The 15,840-nt window shown below is 35.5% G+C and overlaps 1 protein-coding gene across 1 annotated transcript in view; it reads right to left on the bottom strand.

The window, feature by feature from the left end:
- Positions 1 to 1,714: 1,714 nt before the first annotated feature.
- The window catches only part of Ost48 (dolichyl-diphosphooligosaccharide--protein glycosyltransferase non-catalytic subunit Ost48), a 53,017-nt gene continuing 38,891 nt past the window's right edge, over positions 1,715 to 15,840 (bottom strand). Inside the window, exon 8 of the mRNA XM_089093219.1 lies at positions 1,715 to 2,002. Within this exon, the coding sequence (XP_088949345.1) occupies positions 1,850 to 2,002 (153 nt within the window). The 3' untranslated portion in view covers positions 1,715 to 1,849. The remainder of the gene's footprint in view (positions 2,003 to 15,840) is intronic.

Raw genomic sequence — 15,840 nt, 5'->3', positions numbered from 1 at the left:
GCTTTCTTTGTTGCTAGAAAGTTATTCCCACTAACACTAAACTTTTAGGTCTTATACTCTCCTCGGACTTAATTTATGGGTAAGCCCTTGTAGTCTCAACATATATTTCTAGTTAAACTATCAGTACAGCTAGAGATTTTTCTTAAGATTTGACTGCTGGTCAGCTGATTAACTGCCGCTTAAAAAATAAATAAGTGAATCTAATAACGTGTAATTTTCTAAAGAGGGGTTGATTTCTCAGATCACAATTCCTTTCCATTTAGAAGTGAAACAAAAATATAATGAAAACGGGTATTTTTTTTTTAATAAGACAGTGAAAAGCAAATGAAAAACTTTTTTGTACAAAAGTATTAATAAAAATCCGAATATTTCGGCACCGCATCCGGAAGCCTTTATCATCGAAAGAAAAACACTTAAAAAATTAACTAAACAAATCATATGAACAAAACAAACAAAAAGGCTAAACAAACGAAAAAGAAACGAAAGGAAAATAAAATCCAATAGGGTATTTCAATAAAGCACAAGGCATGCCTTCTGATATGGGATGATAGCAAAATGGCACAGTCTTTTCTTAAGTCCAAAAAAATTCCTAGATTCTAGAATCCTTCGCTAGAAGATAATCTAGAGGTACATCTGGATAATCTGGAGTATATAGCAGACATCTTGTCTTGTGACGAAAATCATATTCGATTTTGGTTAAATATAAGTTTACATTTCTTTGTTTTTGTATAGTGTTTGTGGTTTTTCGTGGCTTTTTTCGCATGTTTTTTTTTTGCTGACAAAAGATTCCGGATGCGAAGCCGAAATATTCGGATTTTATGAATATTTTTGTATAAACAAAATATTTTCATAACAAAACATTTTATAGACAAATATATTTTTATCTATTTTCACTGTCTTATTGAAAATATTACCCATTCCTAATATATTTTCGTTTCAATTCTAAAGGGTGTGGGGGGATTTCTCTGGGAGAATTTCCGATCCAATCTTGTTATTCAGTAATATCGCCAATAGATTTCCTCATTTACAACATGCTACAAAAAACCTTTAAATTGGTTCGTATTGACTAGGGAGCGAACCCCCTAATATACGTATTAAAAATCTATGAATATAGAAGTTCGTTACGTAAATTACGTACACTTATTACTAATAAATAACGTTCGTAAATAAAATTAAACAAGTTTCGACAAAAACCATTTAACCAAATAAAAGTAAAATTAATATACAAATTTTGTTTTAATTATTCATGTACGGTGAGCCAATATCAAAACCTGCATTAATTTAAAAATGTTCAAAAATTAAATATAAAAAAAACCAAGTTTTCTTAACTGAAAGTTAGGAACGACGTTAAAACTTAAAACGAACAGAAATTATTCCGTATATGAAAGGGGCTGTCCCCTCCTCAACACCTCGCTCTTTATGCTAAAGTTTGACTTTCTCACAAATCTATTTTTTTTTAAACAATAAAAAACTTTAGCGTAAATAGCGAGGCGTTGAGGAGGGGACAGCCCCTTTCATATACGGAATAACCTTTCATATACGGAATGACCTTGAATCTACATTGCTTTGTCCAAACATAAGAGCGTCACCTCTTGACTACAATGGACTAAAAGCAGTCAAAACTCCTAGGGGGCGCCCCTAGTCAAAACCCTTTAAAGGTGATTCGCCCCCTAGTCTTTTTTACGTTAAGCACAGTAGTATAGGTGACAAAAAAGAAAGAACCAAAACTTTTATGAAATCTTATTCAGAGCATACAAAACAAAATTAAAATTTTTAACACATACACCCGGATTCACTCACCAAATTCTTCAAGCACATTTAACTTCTGGTAAAAAAAAAAGTGGAATATTTAGTCAGACTTTGACTTTGTGTCTTTTAAATGCGTAAAAGCGAAACTAAAGACTAGAACACCAGCCATCATACTAAAAGCTGAAAAGTAGTAGGGATAGGCAGCTGTAATGAATCGTTCATATTGCGTATGTTGAAGTGGCCGCACTGATACCTGGAAAAAAATTAGTTATTTCTGCAGACAATTTACAATGGATATTCTGACTAAAACTTACTTCTAAATACACTTCTTACTTACTCAAAACTTACTTCTTACTTACTTCTTATACTCGAATTCTCATTTTTAAAAATTTTCTCAAAATCAAGTTGGTCGGGAAAAACACCAAACCTAGGTAATATTTTAACAGCCTGAAACTACTCTTTAGGGCCTAAATATTCTGGTGGAGAGGGAAGTTTCAGATTAAACTAGGGGCAGCTCCCCCTGTCCCTCTGGTATGCAGTAGTGCACATAATGATGCCAGAATTCCATTAAAATGACATTGGCTTTAAAAAACCTGCTTCTGTACCGGGAGTAAAACACGATATATTTGAAATACCAAAATAAAGTTCCTTCTTTAATTCGGACTCCTATAATTAAGCTAAATCTAGTTTCAAAAATGAAAAAGTCTTTAATCAGAAAAGAAATTGCAATCTTTGGATTTCGCTAAGACAGTGAGCAATAAGAAAAGTGCTACGCACAATATTTTTAAGGAAGTTTAAACGATAAGAACCGTGTGAACGCCTAAATCATCAAAAATATTTAAGACGTATTATTGGACGAGGGGTCGCGTCCTTGGGGCCCGTGAGCCAATGGCAGGCAGTCCCTAGAGCGCAGGACGAAAGAACTGCGTTTGGGAGTAGGGAAAATGTGTTTTTTAATTTAAATATGAAGTGAGATCTGAAACGTTTAGTACGAAATTATTTTGGTCACCATTATTATTGTCTTTGAAGTGACCCATTGCTGTACAACTAAGCATGTAAGTTTAATAAATCTATTATCTTTTTATATGTGTTCGTTTCTCTTATATGTCTGAGTCTAGTCCGATAATAGGTAACTAGTTCGCCAGTCCCCATGGTAAATGCTCCCTAAGGAATCTGATCTCCAAGCGGCGCTATAGGAGAAATCTCTATCGCCACGAGCAAACCTTTGCAATTACTACGAATATTTCTTCAATGGTACAAATGGCGCGTGTCGGAAATTGGAGGAAAACTGCGAACTAGTTACGCTATTTAAACTCTGTAATTCAATTTTAATTTTCGGAGAGATACAGACATATAATAAAATTTATTTGGCATATAACCTCTTGGATACTATTGTAAACCCATTATATATAATTGTATATATTAGCAAACCCAAAATTAGTTTAATTAAATTTAATTAAAATTTTATAAAACCGCAAAAAAAGACACACGAAAATATTGACGATATAAATTAATTAATATTATTGCATTATTTGGTCGCGAAAAATATATAAATATCAAAATCTATACCGGAGTAAAATTGTCAATAAGATATTGACGAATTTAATATACAATTGACCCAGTTTGTACAATTAACAAAAACAGACGTTGAAGCATTAAAAGACATGCTGCTTCTACGATTAAGAGGCCAGGCCTTAACCTTTCTAAAACAGGTCGAGCATACCATAGGAAATAACGCCAACTTGCCAATAAATACGGTTGATGACTTGTTACAAGCATTCAAAGAGAGATTTATAGAAACTAGTTCAATAAATAAATTAAAACATGGAGTAGTGAACTTTGATTTTTCACAAAATATAAGGGAATATCTGGATAATATACGCATTTCTGTAGAAGCAAAATACGGAAGTGGTTCTGGGCAACTGTATGAAAAAGTCATACTAAACACCTTTCTGCAAGGGCTACCCCCAAAACTATATCGAGTAGTAATATCCAAGAACATTCAGACGTTGGATCTTGCAGTCCAAGAGGTAGAACGACTAAGTGAAGTTGATAAAATGGTTGCTAATCATAGTAATACAAAAATATACAGCCTAGGCGACTCACCCGCGAACCTAATCTTCAAGGGCGATCAGACATCCCCCAAATTCTTTTCAAGGGATAACTCCCCAGTAGCACAAAGAAACAAAACGCCAGAACCCGCTAGGCAGAAAACAGTACGTTTTCAGCCCATTAACCCTACAATAATAAGGTGCTATAACTGCAATCATGTTGGCCACATAGCAAGAGAGTGCCACTACGTCACCAATCCCATACCAAGAAATACTGTCAGTAATACGCAAACTTACGTTGACCATTTGTTCAGAAGAACAAATTTTTGCACCAGTCGTACACTAGGCTATAGCAAGGGGGGAGTGCTCCAATCAGTACCTTATAATGCGTACCACCAAAATCTGTATAACACTCTCCCTAACAGGCAAATTAATTACCGGTTTGAAAACCCAAATACTCGCCAATGTCAATATAATGCGAGAATGCAATATAGAAATCATGAAAATTTGCCGATGAGAAATGAAAATTTTACAAGCCAACGGCACTGGCAGTCAACGCCAGCAAATGGCACTGACACGAGACATCCACGTTACCATAATAATACATGGCGAAGACAGGCAGACGTAAATCATTTAAATATGCCTACGGAGCCTAATACGTCTGAATATCTATTACAGGCACCGACAAATGAAATAAATTCTCAGGGAAACGCTTCAGGCCCCTCAGAAACATAAGTTGAACCCCGAGGGTGCCAGGGATATTTAATAGGTCCAGAACAATACTAGTGCCTTCTTGTAGTGATATTATTAACAAGTTACCTATATTTAATGATTTTTGTGTAGAAAACGTTTACTTTACGGCCTTAGTTGACGGTGGAGCTACTGTAAATATCATAAACTCTTGCGTATTTAATACGTTGCCTCTGCACATTAGGCGACAAAAGAACCCTAAGAATCCCAATTTAACAAGTGTTACAGGTCATAAATTAAATGCAAAAGGGTCAATTTGCCTAAACGTAAAAAGAGACAACAGAACCTTCATGACAAATTTCATTGTATGTGATAATCTCCCATATGAAGCTATTATAGGGGCAAATTTTCTAAGGTCTAATAAAATACTATTAGACGTAGCCAACGAGAAGTTCGTATACCCAGCTAAGGTGGGGGAAAATATTTCTACCTTAAGAAATCGTAACAGAGGTTACGAAGATAACATAACAGTAAACAAAACGTCTAATTGTACAATTTAAAAGTACTTTTAAACTCATGTCTAGCAAAGGCAGATCTCTATGGGGCATTTATTCTATAATACCTAGAAATATTTAAGAACGAAATTAAATTCATATATTACAAACATCAACTCTGCGACACGAAACAGAGGAGATATGAGACCGTACAGATCACATGACCTCAAGACAATAGTGGACTGGTGGAAAAACACTATACTACCCAACTAGACGCCACAAGATTCCGCAATTGTGCAGCATAGCACCAGTATGAATCTATTAAACCATAAAAATGAAGAGACATGTTACTAAGGTGCGATAATTAAAACGGAAATCACTCACAACCATATTCAAAAAATCCTACGATAAAAGCGTAACTAGCCAATTAGTATAGAGTAATACATTTGTAATGAGAACCAGTATGAAAGACATGACCATATTTCCTACTAGGACAAGAGTATATATTATGACACCTGGGACGGTTTTATTTTTGTAGCCAACAACCATGAAAACAATACACTTACAATTCAAAAGGGGACTTGTTTAGTCCAAATCCAGGTTTTAACGGAAAATGATTTAAATACATGGGAAAATTCAAAAAGAAACCTAGTTAACGGTATTAAAACTTCAAATAACGAATATCCTTTGACTAAATCGAAATTTTTAAACAAATTTAAATTGTATCATATTACGTATATGGACCTTAAGAAAAAATTATGCGAATTATTATGTAATTTTAAGGATTTATTTTCTGCATCTGAAAATGACTTCGGGATGATCCCATTTTACCCGCTTTCAATTTTAACGACTGGTAATCCCGTAGCAAAACAGCCATATCGTGTGCCATATAAGCACAAAGAGTGGTTAAAAAATAAAATCCATGAATTAGAAAGGAACGAGATTATACGCCCAAGTATAAGTCCGTATAGTGCACCAATAATCTTAGTACCAAAAAAGAATGGAGATTTTAGGCTCGTTGTAGATTATAGGGTTCTCAACAAACAAGTAGTTAGCGATAAATTTCCTTTACCAAGAAGAGATGAAATTCTTGATTCAATTTCCAGTAAAAACTTAATTTGTACCTCTTTGGACCTGACCCAAGGCTAACACCAAGGAAAAGTAGCCGACAATAACGTCCATAAAACTGCATTTTCAGCATCCGAATATGGATCTTATGAATACTTGAGAGTACCATTTGGGCTTAAAACAAGTTCAAGCGCGTTTTGTAGACCCCTATTGCACCTGCTAAGAGGATTAAAGAATATAATTCATTTTGTTGATGATATTATATGCGTGGGGGAAAACACTGAGCAACACTTGGCAACTTTAGCTAAGGTGTTCGAGAAGTTCAGGCAAGGCACTTTAAAATGCCGGCCTGAGACAGTAAATTTATTTCAATCCAAAATTAAATTTTTAGGAGTAGTAGTAACCCAGGGAGAGATATCCCCAGACCCTGATAAAATAAAATGTGTTGAAAACCTCAAGCCCCCCAGAACTATGAAAGAATTAAGGGGACTTTTAGGACTTACTGGCTACTTAAGAAAATTTGTACGCAATTATTCCCAAATTGCGAAACCCCTCACGGAATTAACGAAAGGAAACTCCCATCGTGTTACCTGGTCCCAGGGAGCTCAGACTTCCCTAGACCAACTCAAAAAGGCGCTCACTTCTGAACCATTTTTATCACTCCCTGATTTCGAAAACGGAAAATTCATCGTTACCACTGATGCTAGTTCAAAGGGCATATGCGCTATCCTTTCGCAAACCATCCCAGTAGAAAACCCTAACCCTCTACAGGGAACACCTAAACAAATAGAACAAGTTATATGCTATTCAAGTAAAACTTTATCAAAGGGCGAAAGTAGTTATTCCGCCACAAACTTAGAATTATTATCTATTTTCTACCACTTGGAAAAGTATAGGCATTTTTTAATTTTTAGAACATTCATACTAAGATCAAACCATTCACGCTTGCAGGACATGTGCACAAGTAAAAACCCAACGGTCATTCTAGATAAAGTGATCATGAAAATTAATGATCGAGTCTACAACATCTAACATTTGAAAATAACACACAATATGGCTAACGAGTTTTTGAGTCGAGACCCAGAAAATAGTCCGTTGGAAACTGAAAAAAATGAAGTTAATGCTATCAATGCTAAAAGCAAACATGGATATAAGAAAAACAAAGTCAAAGACGCAGTAAAAGAAAATAAGATTAACTATTGTCCCTTGTCTTTGGAAAATATAAAAAGAAAGCAAAAAAAGGACGAAATATGCGTAGCACTAATTGATTATTTTGTGAATGATGAGGCGTTACCGGATAAATTCAAAACTCACGAGGAAATAAAAACCTCGGTATGGTCAAAAATAGAGAAAAACAAAGGAACGATAAGGCTTACAAAAATAAGAGAAGCATTAGATTCACAGATTCCCCTATTTACAAACGAAGACCAAAGATTATCGTATGTAGATAATAAATACGGATTGTTCTCGACCAATTTCTGGTGGAACACATTACTGGCCGTATGTTTCGTATTCGCAACCTCCCTGACACTAAGAACCCTATTGACTTGTAATTACGGAAAAGTCTTAAGAATAAGAAGAAGAAAACCAAAAGAAGAACACGGAGAAACAGCTGAAATGCTGAGAATAAACCCGGAGCCACATGAAAACGTCTAAGCCAAGAAATAGGGAAGACATCAGAAAACTAGTGGGTATAGAGGTCTCCACTAGTCCTTGTTATGTCTTGTTCCCCCATTGTAGTATCGTTTGCGTAAAACCGTGTGGTTATGACGCTGCAACATGCATTTCTTATACAGCACGGACTTGCGTGAACAATGCAGGCATGAAAAATATTGTAAAAGTAGACCTCAAACTTAATAATGTAGGGTAAATTATGTTTATTTAATATCGATACTTTCGTTATCAAAACAAATTTGAAGAAATTTCTGTTTTAGATTTCCATTGTGAATGCTAATATTAGTGTATTTATTTAATTCTGTCTCATAGCTAAGAAATTATAACCCAATTATTTCGTGAATTATTGTATGTGTATTTACTTCAAAGAACATTTGATTCTGCCGCGTTGTTTTTATTACAGGAAAGTAAATGGACACTTTGGTCATTGAGTATTTCAATAAGCTGCCCAGTACAGATACGACCCAGGAACATATATTTTCATCATATCTCAACCAGCGAAGAGTACTCACCATAACTTCAGGCAATTTCCATCCCAGCTTCGTCTACGAAAACAACAGTTACCTTCGATCGTCGTTTCTTCGACCATGAACCATATTACGTATCAGGTAACACTATATTTGAACCTCAGTATCAAGTGCTTTAACGAACTAAATAATCAGATAAACGCTGAGAAACCCATCGGTCAGTACAAGATATAAATACGTAGATATCGCTGTTGATACTCACTATGGACCCCAGAATAATTTGACAGTATAGTGATGATATTTGAATCTAAACGATATTAAACGATATTTAAAGTTAAATGACACTTAAAGAAATTTCAAGATATTTGAAGACGAAATTAAAGACAACTTGAAGTTTAATTCTGAGAACTCCATCGATCAGAACACGATAAACGATATTTGAAGTTAAATGACACTTAAAGATATTTGAAGATATTTGAAGCATAAATTAAAGACAATTTGAAATTTAACTCTGAGAACACCATCGAGCAGCACAAGATAAACGATATTTAACGATATTTGAAGTTAAATGATAATTGAAGATATTTGAAGCTGAAGTTAAAGACAATATATTAAGAGAGTCACTATAGTATGACGACAACCCGTTTCAACAGGCACAAATGAAAAATTTTACGCGAGAATACATTCTCTAAGTGCCTCAAAAATCCTAAAAATGATATGCTGATAAGAAAAACACCAACACCTGTAGTGGGAAGAATCATTTACCAGTTGACTATTAGAACGATATTTAACGGTCATTTCCCAGTTGACTATTAGGGAAAACATACCGTGTAAAGACAACTAGACTCGAACTGTTCCATGAAGAAACCATAACGTAAATGCTTCGAAATTTTTGCCACGACAAAAGGAGTGAAGGACCGTAATTTACAACAGAAGGGTGTAGTACACTAAGGACACGAAAGGTGATGAATAGATGTGAAGCTACATGTGTTACTTCCTAACAGCTTTGACAATGCAAAAATCTCAATAGTGAAAGTGTTTTAATGTCATCTGTGAATATGTTGAACCAAATATCGTATTTTATAAATAATTTTTTTTTTTACCACAAGTATAATTTTGTGTAATTTTTTTATTTTAGTAATTTAACTTTTTTTATATATTACTTTTTACTTAAAATATAAAGCAAAAAAAAAAAAAAAAAAAGAGAACTAACGTAAAATTATAAAATTCCCAAACTTATTTGAAAATTAAAATTAAAAATTGTTAGATATAGAAAAAGAAAAAAAAAAAATCTTTAGTATAGTAGCTAACCTACAACCAAAAAATAATCTTAGTCCGGCAGATGAATTTTAGATAGGGATGTAGAATAAAACAAGAAAAACAATTGAAAAAATTTAAAACTCCTGAGGGGCAGTAACTAATGAAGGGGCGTCATTATTTCATGGGAAGGGTGATATGTACCGGGAGTAAAACAAGTTGTATTTGAAATACAAAAATAAAGGTCCTTCTTTAGTTCGGACTCTATAATTAAGCTAAATCTAGTTTCAAAAATGAAAAAGTCTTTAATCAGCAAAGAAAAGAAATTGCAATCTTTGGATTTCGCTAAGACAGTGAGCACTAAGAAAAGTGCTACGCACAATATTTTTAAGGAAGTTTAAACGAGAAGAACCGTGTGAACGCCTAAATCATCAAAACTATTTAAGATGTATTATTGGACGAGGGTCCGCGTCCTTGGGGCACGTGAGCCAATGGCAGGCAGTCCCTAGAGCGCAGGACGAAATAACTGCGTTTGGGAGTGGGGAAAATGTGTTTTTAATTTTAATGTGAAGTGAGCTCTGAAACGTTTAGTACGAAACTATTTTGGTCACCATTATTATTGTCTTTGAAGTGACCCATTGCTGTACAACTAAGCATGTAAGTTTAATAAATCTATTATCTTTTTATATGTGTTTGTTTCTCTTATATGTCTGAGTCTAGTCCGATAATAGGTAACTAGTTCGCCAGTCCCCAAGGTAAATGCTCCCAAAGGAATCTGATCTCCAAGTGGCGCTATAGGAGAAATCTCTATCGCCACGAGCAAACCTTTTCTATTACTACAAATAATTCTTCAATGGTACACTTCCTGACATGACTATATAAGGCTTTTTTGCGCTGAGTCGTACCTCTGGCTGTTTATGAGAGGTCACATTGATAGTCCCTTACCTAAAAACCATAATATTTAACAACATATTTTTTACTAGTTCCTAATGCTTTTGACATATTAACAGAATTTAAATCGTTGATAACGGTAATAACATAAAAAGTTACAAAAACATTTTATATACCGAGTTAGGAGGAGGAAGGGGGATTGACAGAAGAATCCATCTCCTTCTAATACTAGCACAAAAAAACGAGAAAAATTAATGATAACCTGTGGACTAAAGATGTACTTTCGTAGTTATTCTTGCGAAAAATACCTCTAATACCTTAAACCCCACTTATGGTTAGACTCGTGTAACTATAATTACCAAATACCAAGGCGTTCCAGAGCGCAGAACAGGTCAATAGAGACATAAAGTACGCCCCCAAAAAAAATTTACTCAGCTATTCTTGTAACTTACAAGTCCCCATTGAGACTTTTGAATTACAAGTGGACTTTATTTTCTCTTCTCGAAAACGAAAATTACAACTTTTTAAAAATTTTCAGCGAGCTGGTCCATGGTCTGCGTAGCGCAGGTATCGATCTCCTGATTCTCTGCCTTCGGCCGGGAGCGCAATGCGTGGTTGGGGGCAAGTCATACGACGCTTCCCGAATTATCCCCAAGATTCCTCCAGGTAGCCATTTGGAGCTGGGTCAACTTTTGGCTGAGATTACAGAGACACGCCGCTGACCTCTGTTCCAAACCATATAGCCGGTGACATCAGGACTCGAACCCCCTGTCCTCACGGACAAAAGATTTCAAGTCTAGCACGCTAACCACTCGAGCTTCCGATTTCCAAAAACAAAATTTTCTGTGCTTCCAGTATTTCTGCGGTATTCCAGTACTTAGCTCTAGTGACCCTGTCTCCAGAGCGTGAGGGGAATAGGGACTGAGAAGAACCGGCTTCAGCCTTTTTTTAGGGTTCCCCCCAGGTTTTTGAAAGGACAAGCATAAGGTCACTGACAGTTCCTTATCGTGAAGACAAGCGGTATGTCGCGTAGGGATTGATGGGTGTACAAATGTGCAATATATAATTAACATGCCCTTCTGGATGTTTAATAATTAAATTTGTTTTTGAAATAGCAGATCAGGGATCAATTGCAAATGCTTTTGGAACACATGAAAAATAAGCTTCTGAGGAACAAGCCTCCCAGAAACTCTCAAATTTAACTAAAAAGACTTAATTATGAAACCATCAGCATCTACTTCAACTAATTAAGTGGTAGATGATGCTAATAACCAGCGATTTACGGCACTAAAAAAAATATTGCATGGAAAACCAAGTAAAGCCATATTATCAATATACACATCTGAATTTTCTTGAATACCAATTTCATTTTTATTTATGCTCGGCGAAAATCAAAATTTTGGTACCATCCATGGCTACAGTGTGAGTACCCTCATTCTCTTTGGGTTTCAGATATTCCTCTTTCTACCAACCGGTAGAAACATCAAGTTGTTGCCTCGGTTGATTATGTAATGCGAGCGATGCTGTGCATAAAATGTACGAAATCTTCCAGCATAAATAAAGTGAGCGCTCTTCATACTCTATATGGTAGGGGGCTAATGGTTATTCATATTGATCTTTTGATGCAGATGATTTTGATCCAAGGAGTTGTGTCTTCTTCTTTCTCGATTGGAGATCTCTCTCCAATACCAAAGAAAGGCAATCTTGCCACCCAGTGATCGTTGTTCCACCCTATAACAGTGGCTACTACTTTCTGCAAGCATTTTCATCTGCTCTTCATCGACCATTTGAACACCAAGTGTTATGTTCCGACATATCAGTTTGGTTTCCAGCTGCGTCTTGGTTATACCCATGCTTTATCCGTTGTCACGGACGCATTGATTGATGCAGAGGCATCAGGAGAAAGTCTCGGGCTTGCAGGTCACGATGTACGCAAAGCTATTGATTATATCATTCACGTCGCTATGTTACTCCTTGCAGCAAAACGTAGGATGAGGATAAGTCCTTCATATATCAGAACACTCTGAAACATGTATTCTTGTCTTAAAGTTCGCCTAGTTCTCCATTCATCGTCTAAAGCGGATGACCCTCTAATGTACCATTCTGCTTTAAACCACCCACCCGCTCCAGATATTTTTGTGGATGTCGAGAAAGGTACCCGTCAAGGTGCCATTTCTTCCCCTTCACTATTCAACAATGGAGTTCTCGATACACAGTCCACTGCTCCCTCGTCTTTTATTATCACCGGTCTCAATTTGTCTCTCGTCCGTTATGCAGACGACATTTTGGACTTAAGTCGCACTATCTAGCGCATTAGCGAGGTTTCACATCACTACATTCTGAGTATACAAAGCTCGGTCTTAAATTCCATGCTGAAAAGTCGGAAGTTGTATTCCTCAACTAGAGGCACGCACCGGCAGCTGATATTCCTCTCGGGTACAGCAGGATCAAGCCAATTGATCACATTGCTTACCTCGGTCTCCCCATTGGTTCCTCAATAAAGCACACACGACAACTCCTTATAGCTCACATCGAACGCCGATTAGGGCTATCGTATGCTTCTTTTGTGACAAGTAAGCTACGTTTCAACCACCGTCTTCTTTCGATCACTCTTTAACTCAGATACTCTATCACATTATTTATACATAGCACCGTTTTGGAAAGTGTTTACTAAACAGATAGGTCAGAACTTCGTTCAGTTTTCTTTCGTTTCGCAAAATATATTCTATGTTACCCCCATGGGCTCACAACTCTAATCTTGTTAGACAATTCAACTCATATTTTAGCTGACCCTGTTATAGCTGTAGAAAAGCAAGTCTCTGTACACAATACGCGTCTTTCGAAGCTGAACCATCCTTCGGCCATCCTGAGCCGTCTTTCAAAGTATTCGGTAATCTGCAATTGTTTGCAATCCCTCCCCCCAAAAAAAATCATTAGCTTTGAAAAAAAATCCCCTTTGGAAAGATGGTTTAGTGGTGTATTTACTATTCAGCTACAGTAATAGTAAAGTCTCCTGTAAATTGGCTAAAACTTTAGAAAACCGATTTAAAGTCTAAATCATGAGCCAGTAAAATCCTTTAAAGTTTTTAAACTTCCCTCTCTTTCCTCCAGTGGAAGTATTTAGGAGGGTTCACCCATTAAAATCTACCAGGAGTCCAGAAGCTTTCCATAACTATGTATATTACTGTCATAGTCTCCTTTTTGAGCTTATTTATTGTTGTGCTACTAAAAAAAAAAAAAAAACTTTTTTGCATGCAGAGTAATGGTCTACACTATGCAGCTACCGACTTTATCACAATAACTTATCTAAGTATTTGATGTGTTCTCTATTTATTTGTGTATGCTTATATTTTTTTTCTCTCTTTTGTTTATGCTCCATCTTTCTTTCTTTTTTGTATGACGAGTTTTCAAATTAATTATTATTATTAATACAGTGCACGGTATCTTCATTTATCGTACATATATTAAAATAGGATATGTTTACAAATATGCAATGTATTACTAAGTTGTTCTGATTATGCATAATAGTGGGTTTAGCGTAAAATAGTATTATTACTATTTTTTTGTATACTATGAATATCAAGAAGTATAGGGTTTCATATTTTGATTCTGCAGGATCTCGTGGTATTCTCCAATGGTCCCATGGTCTACGTGTCACGTGGAACACATGACCCGTAATCCTGCGTGGTCTGAAGAAACACGTACAGGAACAGCTGGCAATCTGGTCTTTTTCTTAATTATTCTAAGTTTTAGAAGTAGAATTAAAGCGCATTTTGGAAAAATATAAACTTCTCAATATCTTGAATTCCAAATAAGCTAAAGGAAAGCGTACACAACCTATCAACTGAAAATTTTCTGGTTAATGGTGCACAAAAAAAAGTTTCACATACCCTCTTTTGATTTGCCACAGCGGGATAGTGCCGTGTGCTAATTGTTGTGCAAATCTGACATTTACATCGGGGAGACCTATGTCATTCTGTCTGACATTTGCACAAAAAAAACTCGACAGTTTTTGAGAAAAGCAAACATGAACTCGATTTTAGTGTTAGAATATTTGGTTTAATTCTACCTCTGCATGTTTATATTTCACTTTAATAATAATAACTAGTGAGGAAAGGCAGAAAACTAAGCCTCCGAATATTCTCACTTCTTTTGAAAGCCAATTTGATTTATCCTATACGTAAATACCTTTGAAATATATTCTCCATAATCAAACACACGAGCTCAGCAATTCTTCTTTTATAATCGGTTCAATCACATTAAAAAGTATATTTGTATATGAAAATATATATCTGATGTTTCAAATATATATTTATACAATTAGAGGTATATTTGTATATAAATATACACCTTAAAATACATAATCTCATTAAAATACATATCTCAATAAAATTCAAATAATAAAATATATAAATCTATATAGTCTCATTGAAATATATATTAACTTGATTTATACATTTGCTTCAAATTTTCTCTACTAGCTGTTTTGCGGAAACAACCGATTTAGTAATTAAACACCTCATTTCTAATCAATTACCTTATTTAATTAAGAGTAATTAAACACTTAATTTCTAAACTCGAAATGAATTCGATTTCACTAGTTGATTTCTTGTTAAAAACCCTCTCTGATGTTATCCTGTTTCGGCTAAAAACCTTTTTTCCCTCAAAATTAGCATTGTTTGAATTAACTATAGAGTTGAAGGCAAGTTAATATGTAGCTTGTCAAACAGTTCGCGGTAACGAACTGTAAGTAAGGAGTGACCCGGCTCAATAGTAACCGAAACTCTAGAAAACGGGTTTTTGATACCAATAGATACATCAAAAGGATCAGATTTCAATGCTGAATTCAAATATATAAATTTCATCAAGTTTAGTCCTACCCATCAAAAGTTACGCGCCTGAGAAAATTTGGCTGATTTACGAAAAAAGGGGGAAAGACCCCCTAAAAGTTATAGAGCCTTAATGAAAATCACTCCATCATATTCAGCGTATCAGAGAACCCTACTGAAAACCCTACTGTAGAGGTTTCAAGCTCCTATCTACAAAAATGTTGAATTTTGCATTTTTTGCCAGAAGAAAGATCACGGATGCGTGTTTTTTTTTTTTTTTTTTTTTTTTTTAGGGGTGATCGTATCGATCCAGTGGTCCTAGAATATCGTGGGAGGACTCATTGGAACGGAAATTAAAAGTTCTAGTGCCCTGTTCAAGTGACCAAAAAAAATTAAGGGCAAAGTTCAGGATGGTTCAAAATGTGATAACTATGTCCTTTAGGATGACTTAATCCCCCGAAGTCCCCAGGGGGAGGGCTGAAAGTTATGAACTTTACCCAATCTTAACATATAGTATTGGTTATTAGGAAGTATACAGACGTTTTCAGGGGGAATTTTTTCTGGTAGTAGGGGGGAGGGTGGGCCGGTGGGTTATGAGGGAAGATTTTTCCATGAAGGAAGTTTTCATGGGGGAAGAGACATTGCTATGAAGGGGGTGCCGAATTTCCCA

The sequence above is a fragment of the Artemia sp. Qi Xiang Cuo genome, chromosome 8, assembly GCF_049724085.1.
Source record: "Artemia sp. Qi Xiang Cuo chromosome 8, ASM4972408v1, whole genome shotgun sequence".
NCBI lineage: Eukaryota > Metazoa > Arthropoda > Branchiopoda > Anostraca > Artemiidae > Artemia > Artemia sp. Qi Xiang Cuo.
This window is presented reverse-complemented; position numbering and strand designations above follow the sequence as displayed.